We start from the raw sequence: 17717 nt of genomic DNA on the forward strand, positions 1-17717 counted from the left end.
AAGCACAGCTGATTTTTATGGCAAACCAAATTTTTTCCCTGTGATCAGATCATTTCTCCCCTGCCATTACAGAACTTAAGTTTGTAGTTCTGGATCTGCTGCCCTCCTTTTTTTCCCCCTCTTTGTATTAGAAATACAAAGCAATTTCTGTGTAACTTGCCAGTTGCCAAAACAAGCTCCAAGACAAGTTTCTCATTAGCCCTTTTGCTATTGCCAATTTGTTTGGGAAGTGAACAAGGGTTTTTTAGCAGTTAGTCATATGAAAAGGTCACCATTGCACTTTTGCCTTCTCATAGGCTTCTTTGGTGCCTGTTTCACAGACAGATGAGTGACAGATCCATGACTCTAAAAGCAAGTCGAACTAATTCCAGATAACCCTCCCCAGCTGATGAGACCAATGACAGGGAGCATTGCAAGATGTGAGCTACGATGCCTGCAGTATCCAAAAGTTATTAGAATTTGCCAAATGAATCCAGATAAAGCCCACAAGTGTTGAGAGATGTCTTCCATCAGGACTTATTTGTGTGTGGAAAAGCAGACTGCCATTTTGATCGCCACAGCAGGTTAAAGGTACCTCTGTGGTTTTCAAGAAACTTTCCTGGTGACCTTCTACGGCGACAAATTTTCTCAGGACTGACTCAGCTAAGTAATGAAAGCAACAGTAACACTGTTCCTGAAGCTCATATTAAGAAATCTTGTGAAAGAAGAACGAAGTCAGGGAGATACTCAAGGCACAGAAGGTTTGCTTAGCAGGAACAGTGCCTATGTTGCTGGCAACAAGCAACAGGTTTCAGTGTTTCTGGTCCCACTGCTGATTTGCTTATTTAGAGAAATATTTTGCCTGCTTCACTGCTCCATCAGTGACTGATGTTGATGGCATGGTCTGGGCTATTTAAAGTGCCTTGGGGAAATTGCTGTGAAACAAGTGGCAATCAATTAGTGTAATTCACATGCTGGTGCCTGAGTTAACACTGACAACGAGAATCTGAAGCCGTTTGCAGCAAAGTAGTTCTTGAAGCACATCCAGAAAGTATTAACATGCTGCACGCCAGGTGGTGAGAAGGTCACTGGGACAGAGATAATGAGCAACTGGGAAAAAAATTCACATGGGAACTTTTATCTGCTCAAATTCTAGCACCATTCCAGCTTTGTTCTGAGAATTGCTTTGCTGTAGACACTAATCAGGCTTTTCAAATACCTTTAATCACTGAAGTATAGAAGAACAAGCACTTATTAATTTAGTCTGCTTGTTTTGTGTCCTCCCTGTAATCTTCCTCCTTCTTCAAACAACATCCTGTGCAAAAGTCTTTTGAATAGTCAGTTGCGAAGGCTGAGCTGGTCGTGTTAGCAGATTTCGCCTGTCAAAGAGGCATTAGAAAGAAACCTAGAAAGATAAGAGATCAACTTGAACATGCAGACTAGACAGGACCTTTTCTTTTCCAAGCTCCTTGGCCTCAGCTGAGCAGCTAGGTCAACATGACAAGAGCAGAAATGTAGTGTTCAAGAAGAGACCATTGGTTTTGACCACGCTAAAGAACAGTTTTACAGTTCTGCCAAGGCATGGACAAAATTGCTCCCCGCTTTATCTCTATTCCCATTTCTTAGTGTTCTTGACAGATGAGCTGAATAGACATACATCAGAGAGAGTGGAGGACCTGGTGCTACTGTTTTCATGGGAGTTCAAAATCAAAGTCCTGCTTTTCCAAGCCAAAGCTTAATTTATACTGCCCTCGCTAATGATGCTGATGAAAGGCAAAGCCAGTGAGGCAGTGTTTCTCATGCGTTTGAAAGCTGATCCCCCATTCAGAGAAGAGAAAACTGGTCTCATCCACCCTGTTTCAAGACCACGTCTTGGGAAAAGCATATTCATCTACCTTTTATATGACATCCGAGCTTCCCCTTTCTCCATCCACAAGTCAGCCCTTCCTACAACCTCCTGGCTGTATGCTACACTTCAGAAAAGTTGAACTGAGCAAGGTCAGATGGAAGCCTGCTGTCTTGATGAAGCACAGAGATGATGTGAAAACATCAGTACGTGTTAATGGATAAAGATATAAGCAGAAGGGGATAAAAAAGTTTTCATATATCCAAGAATGAGGATAAATACGATAGATAAAACCCACTAAACTGTACTTGACACTATATCTTTAACAGAGGGAAGATAAATCTTCAAGGCAGCTGCACATCCTATTTTACAGTGGATTAGCACCATTTCAGTTTGTGTACTGCATCCAAAGTTAGAACACTCCAAATGCAGGGCCCCTTATATATTTTCAAGTGCTTACAATTACTTTATAACCATCTCTGCTGACTGCCTGCACCGAAAAGCAGGCAGGCACAGAGCAGTTGTTGCCAACACATTTGGAAACATCACCGGAGCCAAGAAATTAAATGTTCACAGCCTTTGTGAGGGGTCCAAGAATGTCAGTACAGTCAGGCTGCCTATTTTCTGTTGAATACCTAAGCTTGGGTGATTATGCAGAACTGGATGTGCCATACAGGCCTGCAAAGAAAGAGAGAAGGAGCTGGTTCGATCTGTGAGAGGAGATGGCACTGTTAGTAACACATCTCTGCCTCACAGACCAGAATCTTACGTCAACTCCGAGCAGACCAGTGTGAAGTTCCCTATATTCAAGTTACTGCTCCACTTGACGTAATCAACCAAAACGCATGTAAGAATGCTTAAACTATGTTGACACAGCTCAAAGACACTCCTTAGCTGCCCTTAGACTCCTCCCAAGTTACATACAGACACACTCTATGGTAATGTTTGGTACCTAAATTCTTAGGCTCTTAACATAAGGACAGGGCCACATAGATTGGTACAGCTTTTCCCACAGCAAAGGCTGACTCCAGCTGGGGTCACTGGGCACATTATTTTTTTTAATAATGTTCTCTTCAAGGTATTTCTACAGAAAGTGTGACTGAGGAACCTTGTCCTTTGAGGTTAGGTTTGTTTGTTTGTTTTGGTGGTAGTGGTTTTGAGGCAGCAGGAGGAAGAAGCTTTTTACATGTTACACTAGTGCTGTGCTGCACTGTGCCACCAAGGAAGTTTACAGAAAGGATGAGAAGGCACAGAGCTACATACCAAAGTGAGCATCGTAGTTCAAAAACTGTGACATTTTGTCGATTTGTATTTTAGGCCTGTTTTTCTCACCAGGTGGTCTACAGATCCCTGATTTTAAGGAGCCTGCAGGTGGCAGCTAAGAAAAGCCAGCCCATTGTTTTTACACTAATGGAAGCTGCAACTCTACTTGCAAGTCTTTTGGGACCCTGCAAATGTAAAAATGTTTGGAAACAAGTGCTCTCGATTACATACCCAAGGGTCTTGGTCAAGTTTGATTTTAAATATCAGCTAGTTAGCTGCAGCAGTACACAAAGCCATTAATAGGGCATTTGACGTCAAGAGATGAAAGTACAAGCCCCAATCAGAGGAAGAGCATCTCAATGCCAAGAGCAGAACTCACAGCTACCTGTCTGTTCAGGTGAACAGACCACATAAAGATCTTCTATCGAACCTGGTATTACTGGAAAAGTTCTGACTAGCAGTGTTGCTAATGCATAAGCCTCTCATTTCTCCCACTTGGGACAGAAGAATCCAGTGCTGTGTTATATTCCATGTCATTTAGATTTCCTGCACACTTGTTTTTTGAATTCGGCTTATTTCTTTCCACTTCGAATGTGCTTAAAGTTTTAGAAAAATTCTAGCTTGTTTGTTCATTTGTTTATCTTGCCCTTCTTTCTCTACAGAATCTTATGGCAAGAGCCCTGTACGATAACATCCCCGAATGCGCAGAAGAGTTGGCTTTCCGCAAAGGAGACATTTTGACGGTGATAGAACAGAACACCGAAGGTCTTGAAGGATGGTGGCTCTGCTCCTTACATGGCCGGCAAGGCATTGTTCCAGGCAACCGTGTGAAACTCCTGATAGGTCCAGTGGCACAGGACAGTCCTTCTGGCCAGGATATGTCCAATTCAGGATTGGTGCATCAATCCTTCAACCAGCAAAAGATCTACCAAGTGCCAAGCTCACATGCCTCAGCACAGGACCCTGTCTACCAAGTGCCACCTTCCCACCTGAATCAGGGAATTTACCAAATACCCACTGGTCACGGTCTAGTGGGACAAGATGTTTACCAGGTGCCACCTTCCATGCAAAGATGTTTTGACGGTCCAGCTCTGACTAACAAGGTGCGTGCATTTGCTTTCATGTCATAGCTGCCATGCAGGTCACTTCCGCTGACCACCAGTGAAATCGTTAATGTCTAATGATAGCCTGTCAACTTAAGATATAGGAACGATAAATAAGTACATAAAATATATAAAGTTGCAGCAGTAACTTTTCTACTATAGGAGGAAAAGAAAGGCCCAGTTCTTAACAGCTTGCTTAATTCAAAACTGAGATACACAACAGAGCATTTTGGAGCTGTGCTACCACAGCTGCTGAAGGTGAGGGGAAATACGCGATTTTATGTCCTCACAGGCTCCTCATGGAGGCTGAAGTAGACCTGGCCTATGGCACTCTTGCATTATATGCTCAAAAGAGAGCTGCTGCAGTAAGATTAATTCTCCTACAAATTAATGAACAGTTACATAATCTACCCAAGCAATTTTTGTTTAATTAAAAATGATGTACTGCCTTGCTGGAGAAGTTCCAGTGTGTCTAAACTACAAAGAGAAAGCGATGATTGATGAGACAAGGGCCGTACTTGGAAAAGTGAGGGAGCGAGAAGATTATGATAATGAGGAATGTTTTAATACTGAACCTAAAGTTTATAAAGGTGCACCTGATGTTTATCTACACCTAAATTTCTTGACTGAAAGTGGAAGCTGCAGCAGCTCCATGATGCAGCCATTACTGGAGCAGCCGAGAGCTCCCAAGGCTCCCGTGAGGGGTGTTGTGTTTGTGGGTCCTCCCCTCTTATTCCTCTTTTTCTGCTCAGGCTCTCCCCATCTCCTGTCACTCTGTCATTTTACCTTCACAGAGTACCTGCCGAGGTACCCTGGTGGCACATAGTGCCTTGGTGGCTGAAGAGGGTTGGGGAAGGTCCTCGAGGGAGGAAGGAGATTCTCTTGGCCTTCCAGACCCCTTATTGCCAAGCCAAAAAGTTCCTACAGTCTTTCCATTCTGAGCTCAACAGCTCCAGCTGTTAGCATCCTCCTTACCTTTAGAGCTTAAAGGCTAGCATACTTATCCAAGTTACATGAGCAGATAAGGTTAGGAAGTTCTGACTGGTTTAAACTTTCATCTCCTAATTTAGATTGGCAAGACAGCCTGTTTCAGGTTTTTCTACCGCCTCACCCTCAACTCAGCCTTTTTCATATCAGGTCTTTGGAAGACATCCTCTAATGCTTTTTTTTTTGGTATGATTTCATTTTTGTTGATGAGAATAAATGGATTTTTTTTCCTTCCAAGCAAGAGAAAAAGATCTGTGAAATCATTCCAAGTCAGGTTATAAAGACTAGATACACTGAAATCTTTTTCAGGAGCAGTATAGTTTACCTATCCACAGTAGCATTTAGATACCCTCCAAGGCAGTTAGTGAATGCCTAGTAAATAGCCTACTGATGGGACAGCACAGAAGGGATCACATTTTAGTGTGTGTCTGCATGAAACATTACAGCACCCTGCAGAGATGCCTGAGCTAGCCGGCTGGGGCCGTGGGAGATGCACCGTACTGCGGAGATGCACCAGACTCTGTTGTGAAGCCTGTACTCTGCACGCTGTAAGCCTGAAAAGAAAGAAAATTTCCAACTATATGCAAAGTCTCTTCTCCCTCCCACCCTCTCCAGCTCCACTGAAACTAATAGGACATTCTGCATAAACCTGATTGCTACAGGGTCTGTGTTAAAACTCTTAGATACACTGAGAAAATTAAAACAAATATTTCAGTTAAGTACAAACGTCTTGCTGAGACACAAAACTCTGAGGCACTAAAGCACCTGTTTTCTGTAAGTTTCTGCCTAGAAATTTTGCAGCAGGTTTGAACATGCATTTTTCTGAATTCAAGTCACCTTCTTTAGAAAATTAAGACCATTTATTTGGCTGACTTATAACTTGTTTCATTTAATTCCTTGCAACTTATGAAAGGTCAGCTGCGCTGCATAAAAACAAATGGCTACACTGCCAACTGTACAATGAACTGAACACACACAATTATAAAGCATTTTACTGTCAGCAAAGTAGCTACCAACCTGATTAGCACTAACCAATTCTCATTACCTACAATAAGATTGCTTTAGTCCTGACTTTAAATTTATTTAGCTTAAGAACGCTGAGACTCAGCATTCACTGTGTATTAGTGGCAGGCTTGCTGGATGGCACACCTCAAGACAGTGTCCTTCTTCAGAGACAAAGATGTCTCTAGTCCCTTGGAACTGCTCGATTCTACACTAAAAACAACGCCTTTTGGGATAGAAACTATGACAGACGAGGGAACTGTAGGGTTATTTAGTAACAGAAGAGTCTGAGGCAAAAACATACTCCATTCTTTGTCATCCTAACCTTGCAAAACTGCTTTTTACTGCTACAGCTGCAACTATCTGCTAATGCCTTTGTGAAAGAAAAGCCTAATTAAGGGGAAGCACTTTAGCCCTCATCTCCTTTGTCTGAGGAAACAATCTGTCCTCCAAATCCTCCTCCTCTAGGGATCAGTAAAAACAATCCCTCGTATTAAGGAAAGCTGGAAACCTTGAACATCTTTGCTTTGACTTCCAAAATGATGCATCTCTTTTCTCAGACTTGTGACACCTGCCCCAATGGCTTCAGTGAGCCACTCCGCTTTCTTCTGTCAGCAGAAAGAGCTGGTTAGCAAGCTGTGCATTTTGGTAGTCTTAAGGACGTTGAAGTGTTTTGCCATGCAGTTGTCCTGTACGTAAGCCTTCTCCCTTCCAAAAGCAGTAGCTAGAGAGGACCGTGTGCTCTAGACAGCATTCTAAGCAAAACCAGCAGCAGTTTCTATCCAATCCATTTCTGTGCACGTTTGCCTGTTTTCTTTGTGTAAATGTGTGGTTTGGCTGCCATACAAGTTTTACAGGCAAAGCTCAGGAACTGCTGTCAGGCAGGAATTGTCTAGCCTGAAGCAACAGTAAATCAACAGCAGGCATGTTATAAAGCTGCGCTGAGGTAAGGCATCTCCTTGGCCAGAACCGCAAAGCAAAGAGTCAAAAAGGAGTCCTGAGGCAGGTAATTACAATGATGAATTTATTCTGGCCAAGCTAGTTGTTGACAACAGAGCCCTATCGTCTCCTTCTATCAAATAAAAATACCACCTTCTAAAACTCACCCTACAAATGACTGAGATAATGAGGGATGGTTTAAAATTAGCTTTGGTTAGCCCCAAGCTTCTATAGCTGTACTGCAAGTTTAGTCACAAAATGGTTACACCCCTATGTATGAAGAGTGTGTGAGGAACATAAAGATATGAAAGCTGTATTTGAGAATTCATTCCTTCTTTCTGTGCTCTGCCTTCAAACTTACTCTCTTTTGTTGCAACCAGCAAAGAGAAGGAACCTTTAGAAACATCTGACATTGAGGAAACCTGGGGTTTATTCTTGCCACAGACTTTACATAGTTTCTAGAGGTGTTTTTGCACCTCAGCAATCTCATCTGCAAAAAATGTGGGGTAATTATGAGAGAACTCATTCTTTGTGGACTGCTTTGAGAACATCCTTTGGGAAAGGTGCCGTCAAGGCATAAAGTCTCTTTAGCATCTGTGATTAATCATTGGTTCACACATGAGCTTTAAACTAAGGAAAGCTACATGTAAAAAAAAAGTCTCCACTGTAATTTAAACATTCTTTTTGTGGTTCGGTGTCACCCCTGACTGATCCATTGTGCTGTCCCTAGCATCCTGAAAACAGCATTGGCCAAAAAAAAATTGAAGGGAAACATTGCTTTGTTGGAAGACCGTTTTGACAAATTCTGAAAGCTTTCTATAGGAACCAGAAGCTTTCAGGAGAACTTTTGATCAAGGGAAACCAGCACAAAACAGCATATGAGGCTGATGCACCACAGCTGTTCAACCAGGGAAGAGACTGCACTGCGGGGATTACCAGCTCTGAACTATAGCTCCCACAAGGCATGGACAAACTCAGGCAAATAGTGATTAAAGCAAGTTTGGAACACATCAGCTTTTTTGTTTGTTGGTCTATTTGAACTAGACCTTTGCAGTTCAGGAAACACTCAGATTTATCCACCTTTTATAAGTGGATAAAGCAGAATAGGGAAGGAACTCTTACTCACACACAAACATCCTTGGTTTATTTCTGAGTATAAACATGCCCTTGACAGATGGAGGGTTTTACACCCCACCATCCTACCATCTCCACTTCTTTCAGGAGTTCACTGCCTTCAGCAGGAGGTTTGGATAAACCACAGCTAAGGCAGCAGACCTTGTTCCCTGGTCTTTCTTGATGTTAGAGTCATGTTGGTTGAATCCATGAGAAAGTGGAAACACCACCCCACAAGCAGCACCACCCTGACAGTTCTGGCACAAACTTCATTAACAGAAGCCATTTAACCACGTTATGACATTTTTTCCTTCCAATTAAACAAGTACTGTCTTAGCACTAACGGCTGCATAATACTTGTGCCAGAAATAAGGCTGCCTTTATGTTATCTTTTTTCTTGCCTATTTTCACAGTTAAGAAGAAACATACATTAAGAGTTGTAAAGAGTTGTGTAGCAAATATATTTCATCATCAAAAAGAACAGAAGCATATCTAGTATTTTGTAGTTTGTTGGCAAAATGTATTGACATGCCAAGATAGAATAAAGTACCCATTTACCCTGAAGTCTGAAATACCACAGCTTCCTGTGTTATGGTTTGCTTAAGTAGCCCAAACAATCATCTTATAGTCCCTCTTTTCTTCTACTTTCACATTACAAATTCTACTTTAGGGACTTGTATCCCTTATAACAAAATATTGCTTCAGCGTTAGAAGTGCTGAACACACAGCAAATTCGCTGAGTGCAGTAGGAATGGTACCACATATCTCAACACTCAGTGCTCTGTTTCACGAAATACACTCGATGAAATTCTCTCAAATTAAATGCAAACTCAATGGTAAAAACAGCACACAGCCTTTTCCTTAGACTCAGGACTTTCACTTGTAACTTTTCATGTGACATTATTAGGAGAAAAGCCATTTTACTGATAAAAAGCCTGTGCAGTTAATCCATCTTCAGTAGTCTCCATGAAAACCACTGAGTGAAGAAACCCTCATCCACAAGTCAGAGTAAGCAGTAGTTAGTCACTGATGTGATTTGTAGAGAAGTATTTTAAGAGAAAGACTGCATTTTATTAGGCTGAGCAAACACATGAGCTCAACATTACTCCTTGTTTCTCCCTGAGCATAGGGCTCTTTTTAATCAGTTCTATTTGTAGACCAGACGCATGCATTTTTTCCCTGTAGTATCAGAGAAAAGGCCAATCCTGCAATCTCATCCAACAACTGAGGTCCTCAGGGACACAAATCTGCCTGCACAGGCAGAACTGCAGGATCAAACCTTAGCTAAAAAAAAGAATAATAATAAAAAGAAAAATGTGAGCATATGGTCTCTTTCTTGGTGGTTAGAAACCTAACTGGACTTTTGGTTACATCTGAAAACACACTAACCAAACACTAAGTTTGGGTAGTCTAAATTTCCCTGTAAGTACTAAAACCCAAGCACAACAGCAGAACATTTTACAAAAACATGAGTAGAAAACTGATTGTCCAAAAAGTGAATGTCATCATAAGGAGGAAGTGTGGCTTCTGGAGATAGGAATGGATAGATGGAGGTGGGTTGCTGATGGTCAGAAAACAGAGTTCTATTGAAATCTAGAGGCTTTGCAAGCATTCAGTGCTGTTTGTAGATGTTTTGATTTAGAGGAAGACTAATTAGCATCAGAATGTCATTCCATTTCTGACATGAAACGTTTGCATTTTTCTTTCTTAAATACAGTGGTAATATTGCATCAGTTTAAAAAAAAATTACAGCTTTCTCCCAAAACAGATCATTAGAATGGAATCAAAGTGAAATTAATGTAGTTAAGTTCTTAGGAGACAGAAACTTTCCATAAGACAGTCCATCCCTAATCCTTAGAAGGCAATTACATATTCCCATCGTGTCTTATCATCACTACTTTTTTATGTGCACAAGCAGTCCTGACTTGAGGTCTGGTATAGTTATATAGACACAACAGACAATTAAGGATAGAGTTTATATCTGTTTAAAAGGTGTCTATACCATCCATAAACTTGCCAAAGCAAGCTATGCTTATCTAAATACCAGTTAATAGGAGCACTTGTCTGTACAGCTGCCTTGAGAAACTCATATATAAATGGAGCCTGAATATAGATTGTGAGCCAAAGAACCTCTACAAATCAAATTAAATTGAGCTTCTTCCTGATAGAAGGCTTTCTTTGCCTACTTCTCTCAGGGCAACATAGTTCCCAACCTAAATGATTTAGGGATACTTCCATTGTTTCTGCCTAAGTGTACCTCTAAGAGCACTCTTGTGGAATTGAAACTCTTTGGCAATGCTTCCTCTCAACCATTTTTTTTCCCCACCCACTGGGAAATGCCAATTCACCAAAACTGAAACTGGTGACAAGGAAGGGTCTGTTCTGAGAAGTGTCTTAATGGAAGAAAGAAGGGAAACAAGAAGTCATGGAAATACCCTACTTCATCAATTGCCAGATGAAGCTCCCTCCAACTTTCCATCTAGAAACTCAATATAGGAGAGAAGAAATAGCAGAAATCAGATGTAGCATTTCAAAAGAATTAAAACAGCTCTTTTGGACTGAAACAAACTGATTTATTGTTTGAGAGTCTTTAGGATTTCATGTCATTCACAACAGTAAGACTGCTCTCAGCCCTGTCTCAACACCTCATCTTCTCATCTTCTTTCTTTATTTCCTCTCCTTCTCCAAACCTGCCCTAAATTTAGGCTTCTGTCTTTGACACGAGGCACTCATAGAGTTACCAGCATAGAAAACAAGTGCATGTTTGCCAAATGGTTGTGTGACAACCTTTTTTAAATGGTAAGACTACACAGACTGGGATGGCCAAAGCAATACACTGCTTTAAGTATTTATCCTGGGTAAGATACCAAAGTGCCGAGGTGCTGAATTTCACCACACACTTCTCATTAATCAGAACTCCAGCTCAGATTTACTCACAAGTTTTCAGAGAGTGTTTTATCAGATAAACATACTTCCCCAATAGAAGACCTTATCATACAATAATTTGGGGATTTTGTTTCTCCATAAGATCCATCTACAGACATTTATTTCAGAGCGCATGCCTGTTATATCATCAGTTTTGTAACATTTCAGCTCAATAGCCCTGGTGGCCAACACATGCAGAAATAGTGATGTCACTGTCCATCTAAAAATGAGTAATTATCATGGGGATGGCACTGGTAAAACTCGCAGAGTATTAGACAAGTATCCTCTTTCATACTTCTCTTAAAAATGCTGTAATTTAATACTAATGGGGATGTTTTTTCATCTTTCATTTTCTTCTCAAAAAATGGGGCATCCTCAGAAGTGTTGCTTTGGCTCTTTTTAATCACATTTAGTAAGCAAGAATGACTCTGCCAGGAGCTGGGAAATACCCCTTCCCAGTCCGCCTTGCAAGTCAAGGCCAGCCAGCACCAAGACTGTTCCACTGAAGCAAACAGAAGTGTTGCTCATAACACAACTGGCAGAAAGCCCTACAGTTGATGTAAGAGCAGGATCAGGTCACAAAAGCATATTTAAAAGAAAGAAAGAAAAAAAAAGAGCAGTAAAATCACGTCAGTGACATATTTGTTGAGCTTTTTTGTGCTTTGTACTGCTCGTTCAGTATGGTCTGTAGAAAGATGGACCTTTGTATCTGCATTTAGTTTGTCAACATGAACACCAGCAGCCAGCATAAATTCAACACCGTATTCCAAAACTACAGCTAATCAAGTCAGCACCATTCCCCTAAACTCAATATAGCCCTGTCATTTTATGCTAATTGGAGTTTATGTTGATTATATAACTCCATAGATAAAAAAAGGAAAAGAAAAGAAAGTTGTGTGGAAAGATAATAACCTGCATATTAGATTTAGGAAAAATACAAAACTGAAAAATAGTGTAATGAACCTGCTTTTGTGTGCTGGTTGATGAAAAGGGTCATACCAGAGGTTGAAAAGTAGGGATTAAGCAAGTTGCAAAGAAGTTGGCTGTTCACACATCAGCGGTTAAATGTTTGAATCAGGTCCAGCTCATTATTTCACATTTTTTTATTTTAAATCAGTTTCACAACTGCTGCTCTACATCTTCAAGACTCGCAACCCAAAGCTTGCATAAATCTGTTTGAAATAATGCCATCTCAAAAAGAGAAAAATTTTCATTTTTTCTTGTTATTTACATTACAATACCATGGAGGCATTTTTTTAATTCTGGACATCTACTGGTGAGGCACTTCATAGCCACGTTTAAACGTTTCTGTTTAAATCCCTGAGCCTGCAAAGTTAAGCATTTTTAATTTAACAGACCATGAATCAGGGATATCTGGACAGGCTTTAGCCCAGAGAGCACATACAGTTACAGCAGAAAACCAGATCTTCATAGGTATAGATCTTGGAGAACAAAGGGCCATAAAGTGTAGGAGAAAATAAGCAGGTACATCAAAGATGGAAACAACATCAAAAACTATAAATCAGCTCTGTATCAGAGTAGTATTTGTCACATACCCTTATCTTCACACCTGTCAATCTTACTTCTCAGAAAATTCACTTGGGAACACCCAATCAAAGACAAGCAGCAGTGTCACTGTGTGTTGATAACCGCACTTCTTTCCGCCACACAGTAGACCTGATAACTCAGCTCAGGAAAGAAAGTACAGTCATTTCTGTCCATTTGCTCTTGCCTTGCAAACACTAGAACCAACTCATAGTTACAGCTGCAAGCCTGGTGCATTACAAGAAGTGACTCTATAGGTTTCCTCCCCTCTTTCAGTTTGTGAGCCTTGATCAAAAGTTCTTCAACAGTTTGGTCTCGGCAGAAAATACTCGATTAGAACCTGATGCTCATACGTTATTTAGATTAAAAAGATTATTCGATAATCCCAAGACCTATAGCAACTTACAAAAGCAAACATTTATGAGAGCGAGTATTCTTAGCACATGTGAAAATGAAACCCCAACCTTTACTCCCTGACCACTGGGAAACATGTCTTATCATATATAGCAAATATGTAAGTCAAGGCTTCTGCTTCATGAAAACCTTTTTTCTCTTCTCTTACAACAGACAATACTGAGTGATACAATAGGTATTACTGTCAGGAAATTCATTATCAGTCACTGAAAATCTTGATGCAAAAGACAGGAGAGGAAACACTATGTGCTTTCTGTAAAAATGAGAGTTTTAGCCAGGTTCTTTCAAATACCCAGATTACCTGAGGGACTCTTTTCTTTAAGTTAACTTCTTGCAGTTCAGCATAGCCACAGAACCTTTCCCAAGAAAAAAAAACATTTGAGACATACCTATCTTCCTAAATACATGCAACAAAAAAAAAAAGGAGGGCTGAGAGGTGGCTTACTGCCTGATCCAGCATCTTTGAGTGGCTCCTGCCACTGACTTCTAGAGGACAAGAAGTTCAAGAGAACACTAATACTTTCTTATAATTTCCCCATATTCTCTTTGGCTATTTCATTCTCCTTACAAGCCTAAGAGAGCCCAGGTAACTTATATATCCACCCAAAAGGCTTAGGAACAGAATTTCAACAACTGGAGTTTTGTATTTAATTTACAGAAATACTTTACCACAGAAAACCAACATACTATTTTTCTTTCACCTACATTTTGATTCATTTTCCCCCCACATCCAAGCTTTGTAACAGCCCCATTTTGTGCAGCACCACTTGGTCTCCTCCAGGGCAGGACTCTTCCCAGGGTAAGGTACAGCTGATTTTAATAGATACAGGAGTGACAGATGACATTAGCAGTAGCTGATGGCAGTAGCAGCTCATCAACTGCTGACAGTTACCCATGGGGTGAAGAGGAGAGCATCGTGGGAGGAAACATTTTACTATAAATCTTCATCCAGATTTAAAATAAATCCATAAAATTTACCTCACGTGCTTCTTCTTTTCCACCTCCAAAAGGCACTGATCTATTTTAGAAGCAGTCAGCAGCCATCAGTAGATGCTTGGGGTTAAGAGGCCACACTGGGAAATACCAGGCTGCCCTTTTCAGCCCCCTTGTCTGCCTGTGGTTTGTGGCAGGGTGTCGCAGAGGTCCAACAGTCCCCTGCTTCAGTTCTCTCGCCTGTAAAACTCTGCAAAACTTGTTTCCCATCATTCTGCTGATTGGGCATTGCTGTTCATGGGAACAGGCTGAATTGTGCCTTCCAAGGTGCTGCTGTAAATTCAGAGTAATTCTGTTGGCTTTGGTAGGTTTATTTGCTCTTTGTCCTTTTTAAACAACGCAAACCACAGTGTTGTGTGTCCACTGTAAGCCCGAGAACTGTCTTATTGCTGCTTTAGTTAAGAATGTTCTCTGTTGCAGCCTAACATCCATTTTAATCCTAGAAGAAATAGAATGGGCTTTTTATTCCTCTTATATTTAAGAAAGGGGGATTTAATGAACCACAGGTCTGGATATTTTGCAAAGTACATGTACATTCAGCTGTTTTTCTTGGTTAGGAACATGTCATTGGCATGGAAAAGACCCAAGTAATGGCTTTTGGAAGAACATGGTCTTCAGCAAGAACAGAACAAACTTTCTGTTCAGTTGTCTTTGTTTTGCTGTACTAAAAGTTGGAAGCAGGCTGATTTCATGTTTCACCAGAGCCAAACCTGATCCCTGTTAGTTGCTCTGCATGGATTAAGTGGTTAACGATGTTTTGAGAATGTTGGGCTAGAGAGTTTGTGGGAAGACCATCTGTTTCCTTTAGCTCATAAACAAAGAAAATTGCTGGTTTGCAATGGAGGATTATTTAAACTCAGATGACCACAGGCATTCTTAAAAGAGAAGAGGTGAAAAGAAAAAGAATCCTCATGTGGTCTGAAGTTCAGTGACATTTTTTAGGATATAAATTCCTGAGTACCAGATGGGGCAGCTATCCCTGTTCCGGAAGTGGGAGAAGGGGAACTTTTCTTCTGCAGTCACCTCCTTCCTTCTGAAGTCCATCTTCAGAACTAAACTGCCATCAGACATTCAAAACCATAAAAAATGGTTCAACAATGTGTTGAAAGGGCTGAGCATTCCATTCAGAAGCAGCAAGTTCAAGTATTTATGGCTGAATATCTGAAATCAAAAGTTACTGCTAAAAATATTTGGTTTGGTAGGTTTCTTATTTCACCTACCCAGCTACCTCCATCCCTCTTCCTCATCCAGCAGAAGCAGTACAGCCACATGTTCTGGCTTCTCATGCAAGTCATGTTTTGGCGATATGAGAGTCAGAACAATGCTCCACATTTTCACTTTGGCAAATAGCGTGGCTATTCTTTTAATTACTGTTGCAAAATGTTCACTCCAGATATGTTTTGGTGATGAGCTGCTTCTGTTCAGAATTGACTAGGAACATGCAGTCCAGAGGTGTGTGTAACCTGATGCAAAGTGTTGGAAGGGAAGAGGAGTGGAGGTACAACAGGAAATGTTCTTATACTCAGTGCAGACCAGATCGGAATTTGTGGAGGATTTTATGATGAAATCACTCAGAACATGTTGTTACTGGATAACAGTCCTCCACACAGGAAAATCTACCTGAGTCACTGGGAGAAAAAAGTTGTCTTTCATGTTATCAACAAACCTTGGTGTTGGTGGGTGTCCATTTCTTAAAGTTGTATTTTCTGTCTTTCATATAGCTGTTTCATAAGCCTAAAAAGGACCAGGCATAAAAGCCTCTGGTGCATTTTTATTTGGAAGTAAATGCCACCTTAATTAGAGTGCACTGCTAAACATGGGCCTGCAGATAGCTCAGGTCTTCTGTCCACAGTCATGTATGTAAGCAGGCTGTGTGGATGAATACCCAGAATCTGGCACTTGGTGTTTTAACCTCTCACTCCCTTTGATAACAGCCAGAAGCACCTAGAGGAGGGGTTTGTTTCACACAAACAAAGTGACCTTGCTTGACCACTAGGTCAGGTTAGTCAAGTCTGGGAAAGAGTGAAAGTGTCAAAATACATGATAAAAAAAGTCCTGCAGCGCTGAGTGAAACTGGCTTCCTTCATCTGGCCAGTCTAGCTTTAGTGTAGTTATCTGAGATTGTATCACAGCACAGTAAAGAAAAACATCAGCCTTGTAGTAGTGTAAGCCTTTCATACAGCATCTGTTAAATCAGCCTTTTCTGAAAAATGGGAAAGGTCTCTGAGGATGAGCTACAAGAACAACCGCAGTTGCACGATGCTCCTGTATGCAGAGTGAGGGAGGATCTCTCTGTATGTACTAGGCATGAGTGCAGCTTCTCTTCCACTTGTGTTCCAGACTCCATGGTGTAAGGATATCATCTGCTTTGCCACCGGGCTTTCTATTTTTCAAAAGCAAAGTATCATATTTATCTATACAACAAGAGCAAGTGGTTTTACTTGTGCATACCTCATTACTTGTGCATACCTTATTACCTGTACTGCTCCAATCAGCTGCATTTTTTATATTAGAGGCCTGTGACTTTTCTTGGAGTTTGCTCATAGAAATTCATTCTCTGAGCAAGGAGAGAGTAGTGGTGTCTGTATCCCGCGGGACTTTACACATGAGATGGGTAGGACAGTCATGCGAGCCTGTGTAAAGGCACTTCTCTGAAGTGCTGTGCAAACCTTGGAGAACTGAGCTGCCATAAAGCATCTACAGAGATGCTGTTCATCTCCTATATGGGCAGGGCTGTAAGGAGCATCACACATCTAAGATCTGGAGGAGATCTGGTCAAATTTGACTCCTGACCTGGATTTAGGAGAGAGTTCATCTTCTGGAGTAGACCACAACTGAGCAAGGGTTTATAAAAATTTCAGACTGAGGGACCAATACCTGTATTTTTGGAGCCCGACACAGCCTGACTCCCAGCTTTGTCCTGCTAGGTAACAATCAGCAGGTAAAGCAGAGATGAACCTCAGTGGTGCACCGACCACCGCTCCCTGCTTCCAGGGCTGGCCTGGGGCCTCCAGCTGCCCACTGTGAACAGTCTGTTTTGTTGTTTTTTCTCTAGGATGGTCAAGCAGCTTTCCAGTGTATTAGCCAGCAACCTAGGATGCCACGGTGTTCAGAGTAGTAAAAGGTTTTGTGGAGATAGGCTACACAGGAAACAGCCCTTTTTTTTTTTTTGCTGTCCATTGTCTGTTCTCCCAGGGGATCATTTTTAAACACTCAGTGACTCATTATTGAAGCAACGCCATGGTTGTAATTTTGGAGCCCCTGGAAAGAACCCCTGACTAAACATTGCTTAAAACGAAATCCTTCTGTTCTTAACTTGGTTGGAAAGTATTTGACTGGCAGCACCCAAACGAAATTAAAAAAGGATGCAAAAAATATACAACAAACTGTGCTAGTCTGATCACTAGCCCTCACTGGCAAAAAAAGCATGAGGAAGCGATGTTGGTACAAGTTAGAAGTTTCTCAGGCAAACAAAATAATCCCAGTATTACATGAGAGTGGCCTGGGAGGGATAACGTCTGGAGTCAACCATTATGGGAAGCTTCCAGTAACTTAAGGGAGAACTTTCTTAAAAGTTGTGTCTGTAGATACCTTTTACAACACAGTAG

General features: G+C 41.1%; 1 protein-coding gene across 2 annotated transcripts in view; it reads left to right on the forward strand.

The window, feature by feature from the left end:
• NEDD9 (neural precursor cell expressed, developmentally down-regulated 9) overlaps positions 1 to 17717 on the forward strand; it is a 77604-nt gene that overhangs the window by 50895 nt on the left and 8992 nt on the right. For both annotated transcript variants that reach the window (XM_065629977.1, XM_065629976.1), the window contains exon 2: positions 3751 to 4191. In XM_065629977.1, the coding sequence (XP_065486049.1) occupies positions 3751 to 4191 (441 nt within the window). The remainder of the gene's footprint in view (positions 1 to 3750; positions 4192 to 17717) is intronic.

Source organism: Caloenas nicobarica, chromosome 2 (assembly GCF_036013445.1).
Source record: "Caloenas nicobarica isolate bCalNic1 chromosome 2, bCalNic1.hap1, whole genome shotgun sequence".
In the NCBI taxonomy this organism is placed as follows: Eukaryota; Metazoa; Chordata; class Aves; order Columbiformes; family Columbidae; genus Caloenas; species Caloenas nicobarica.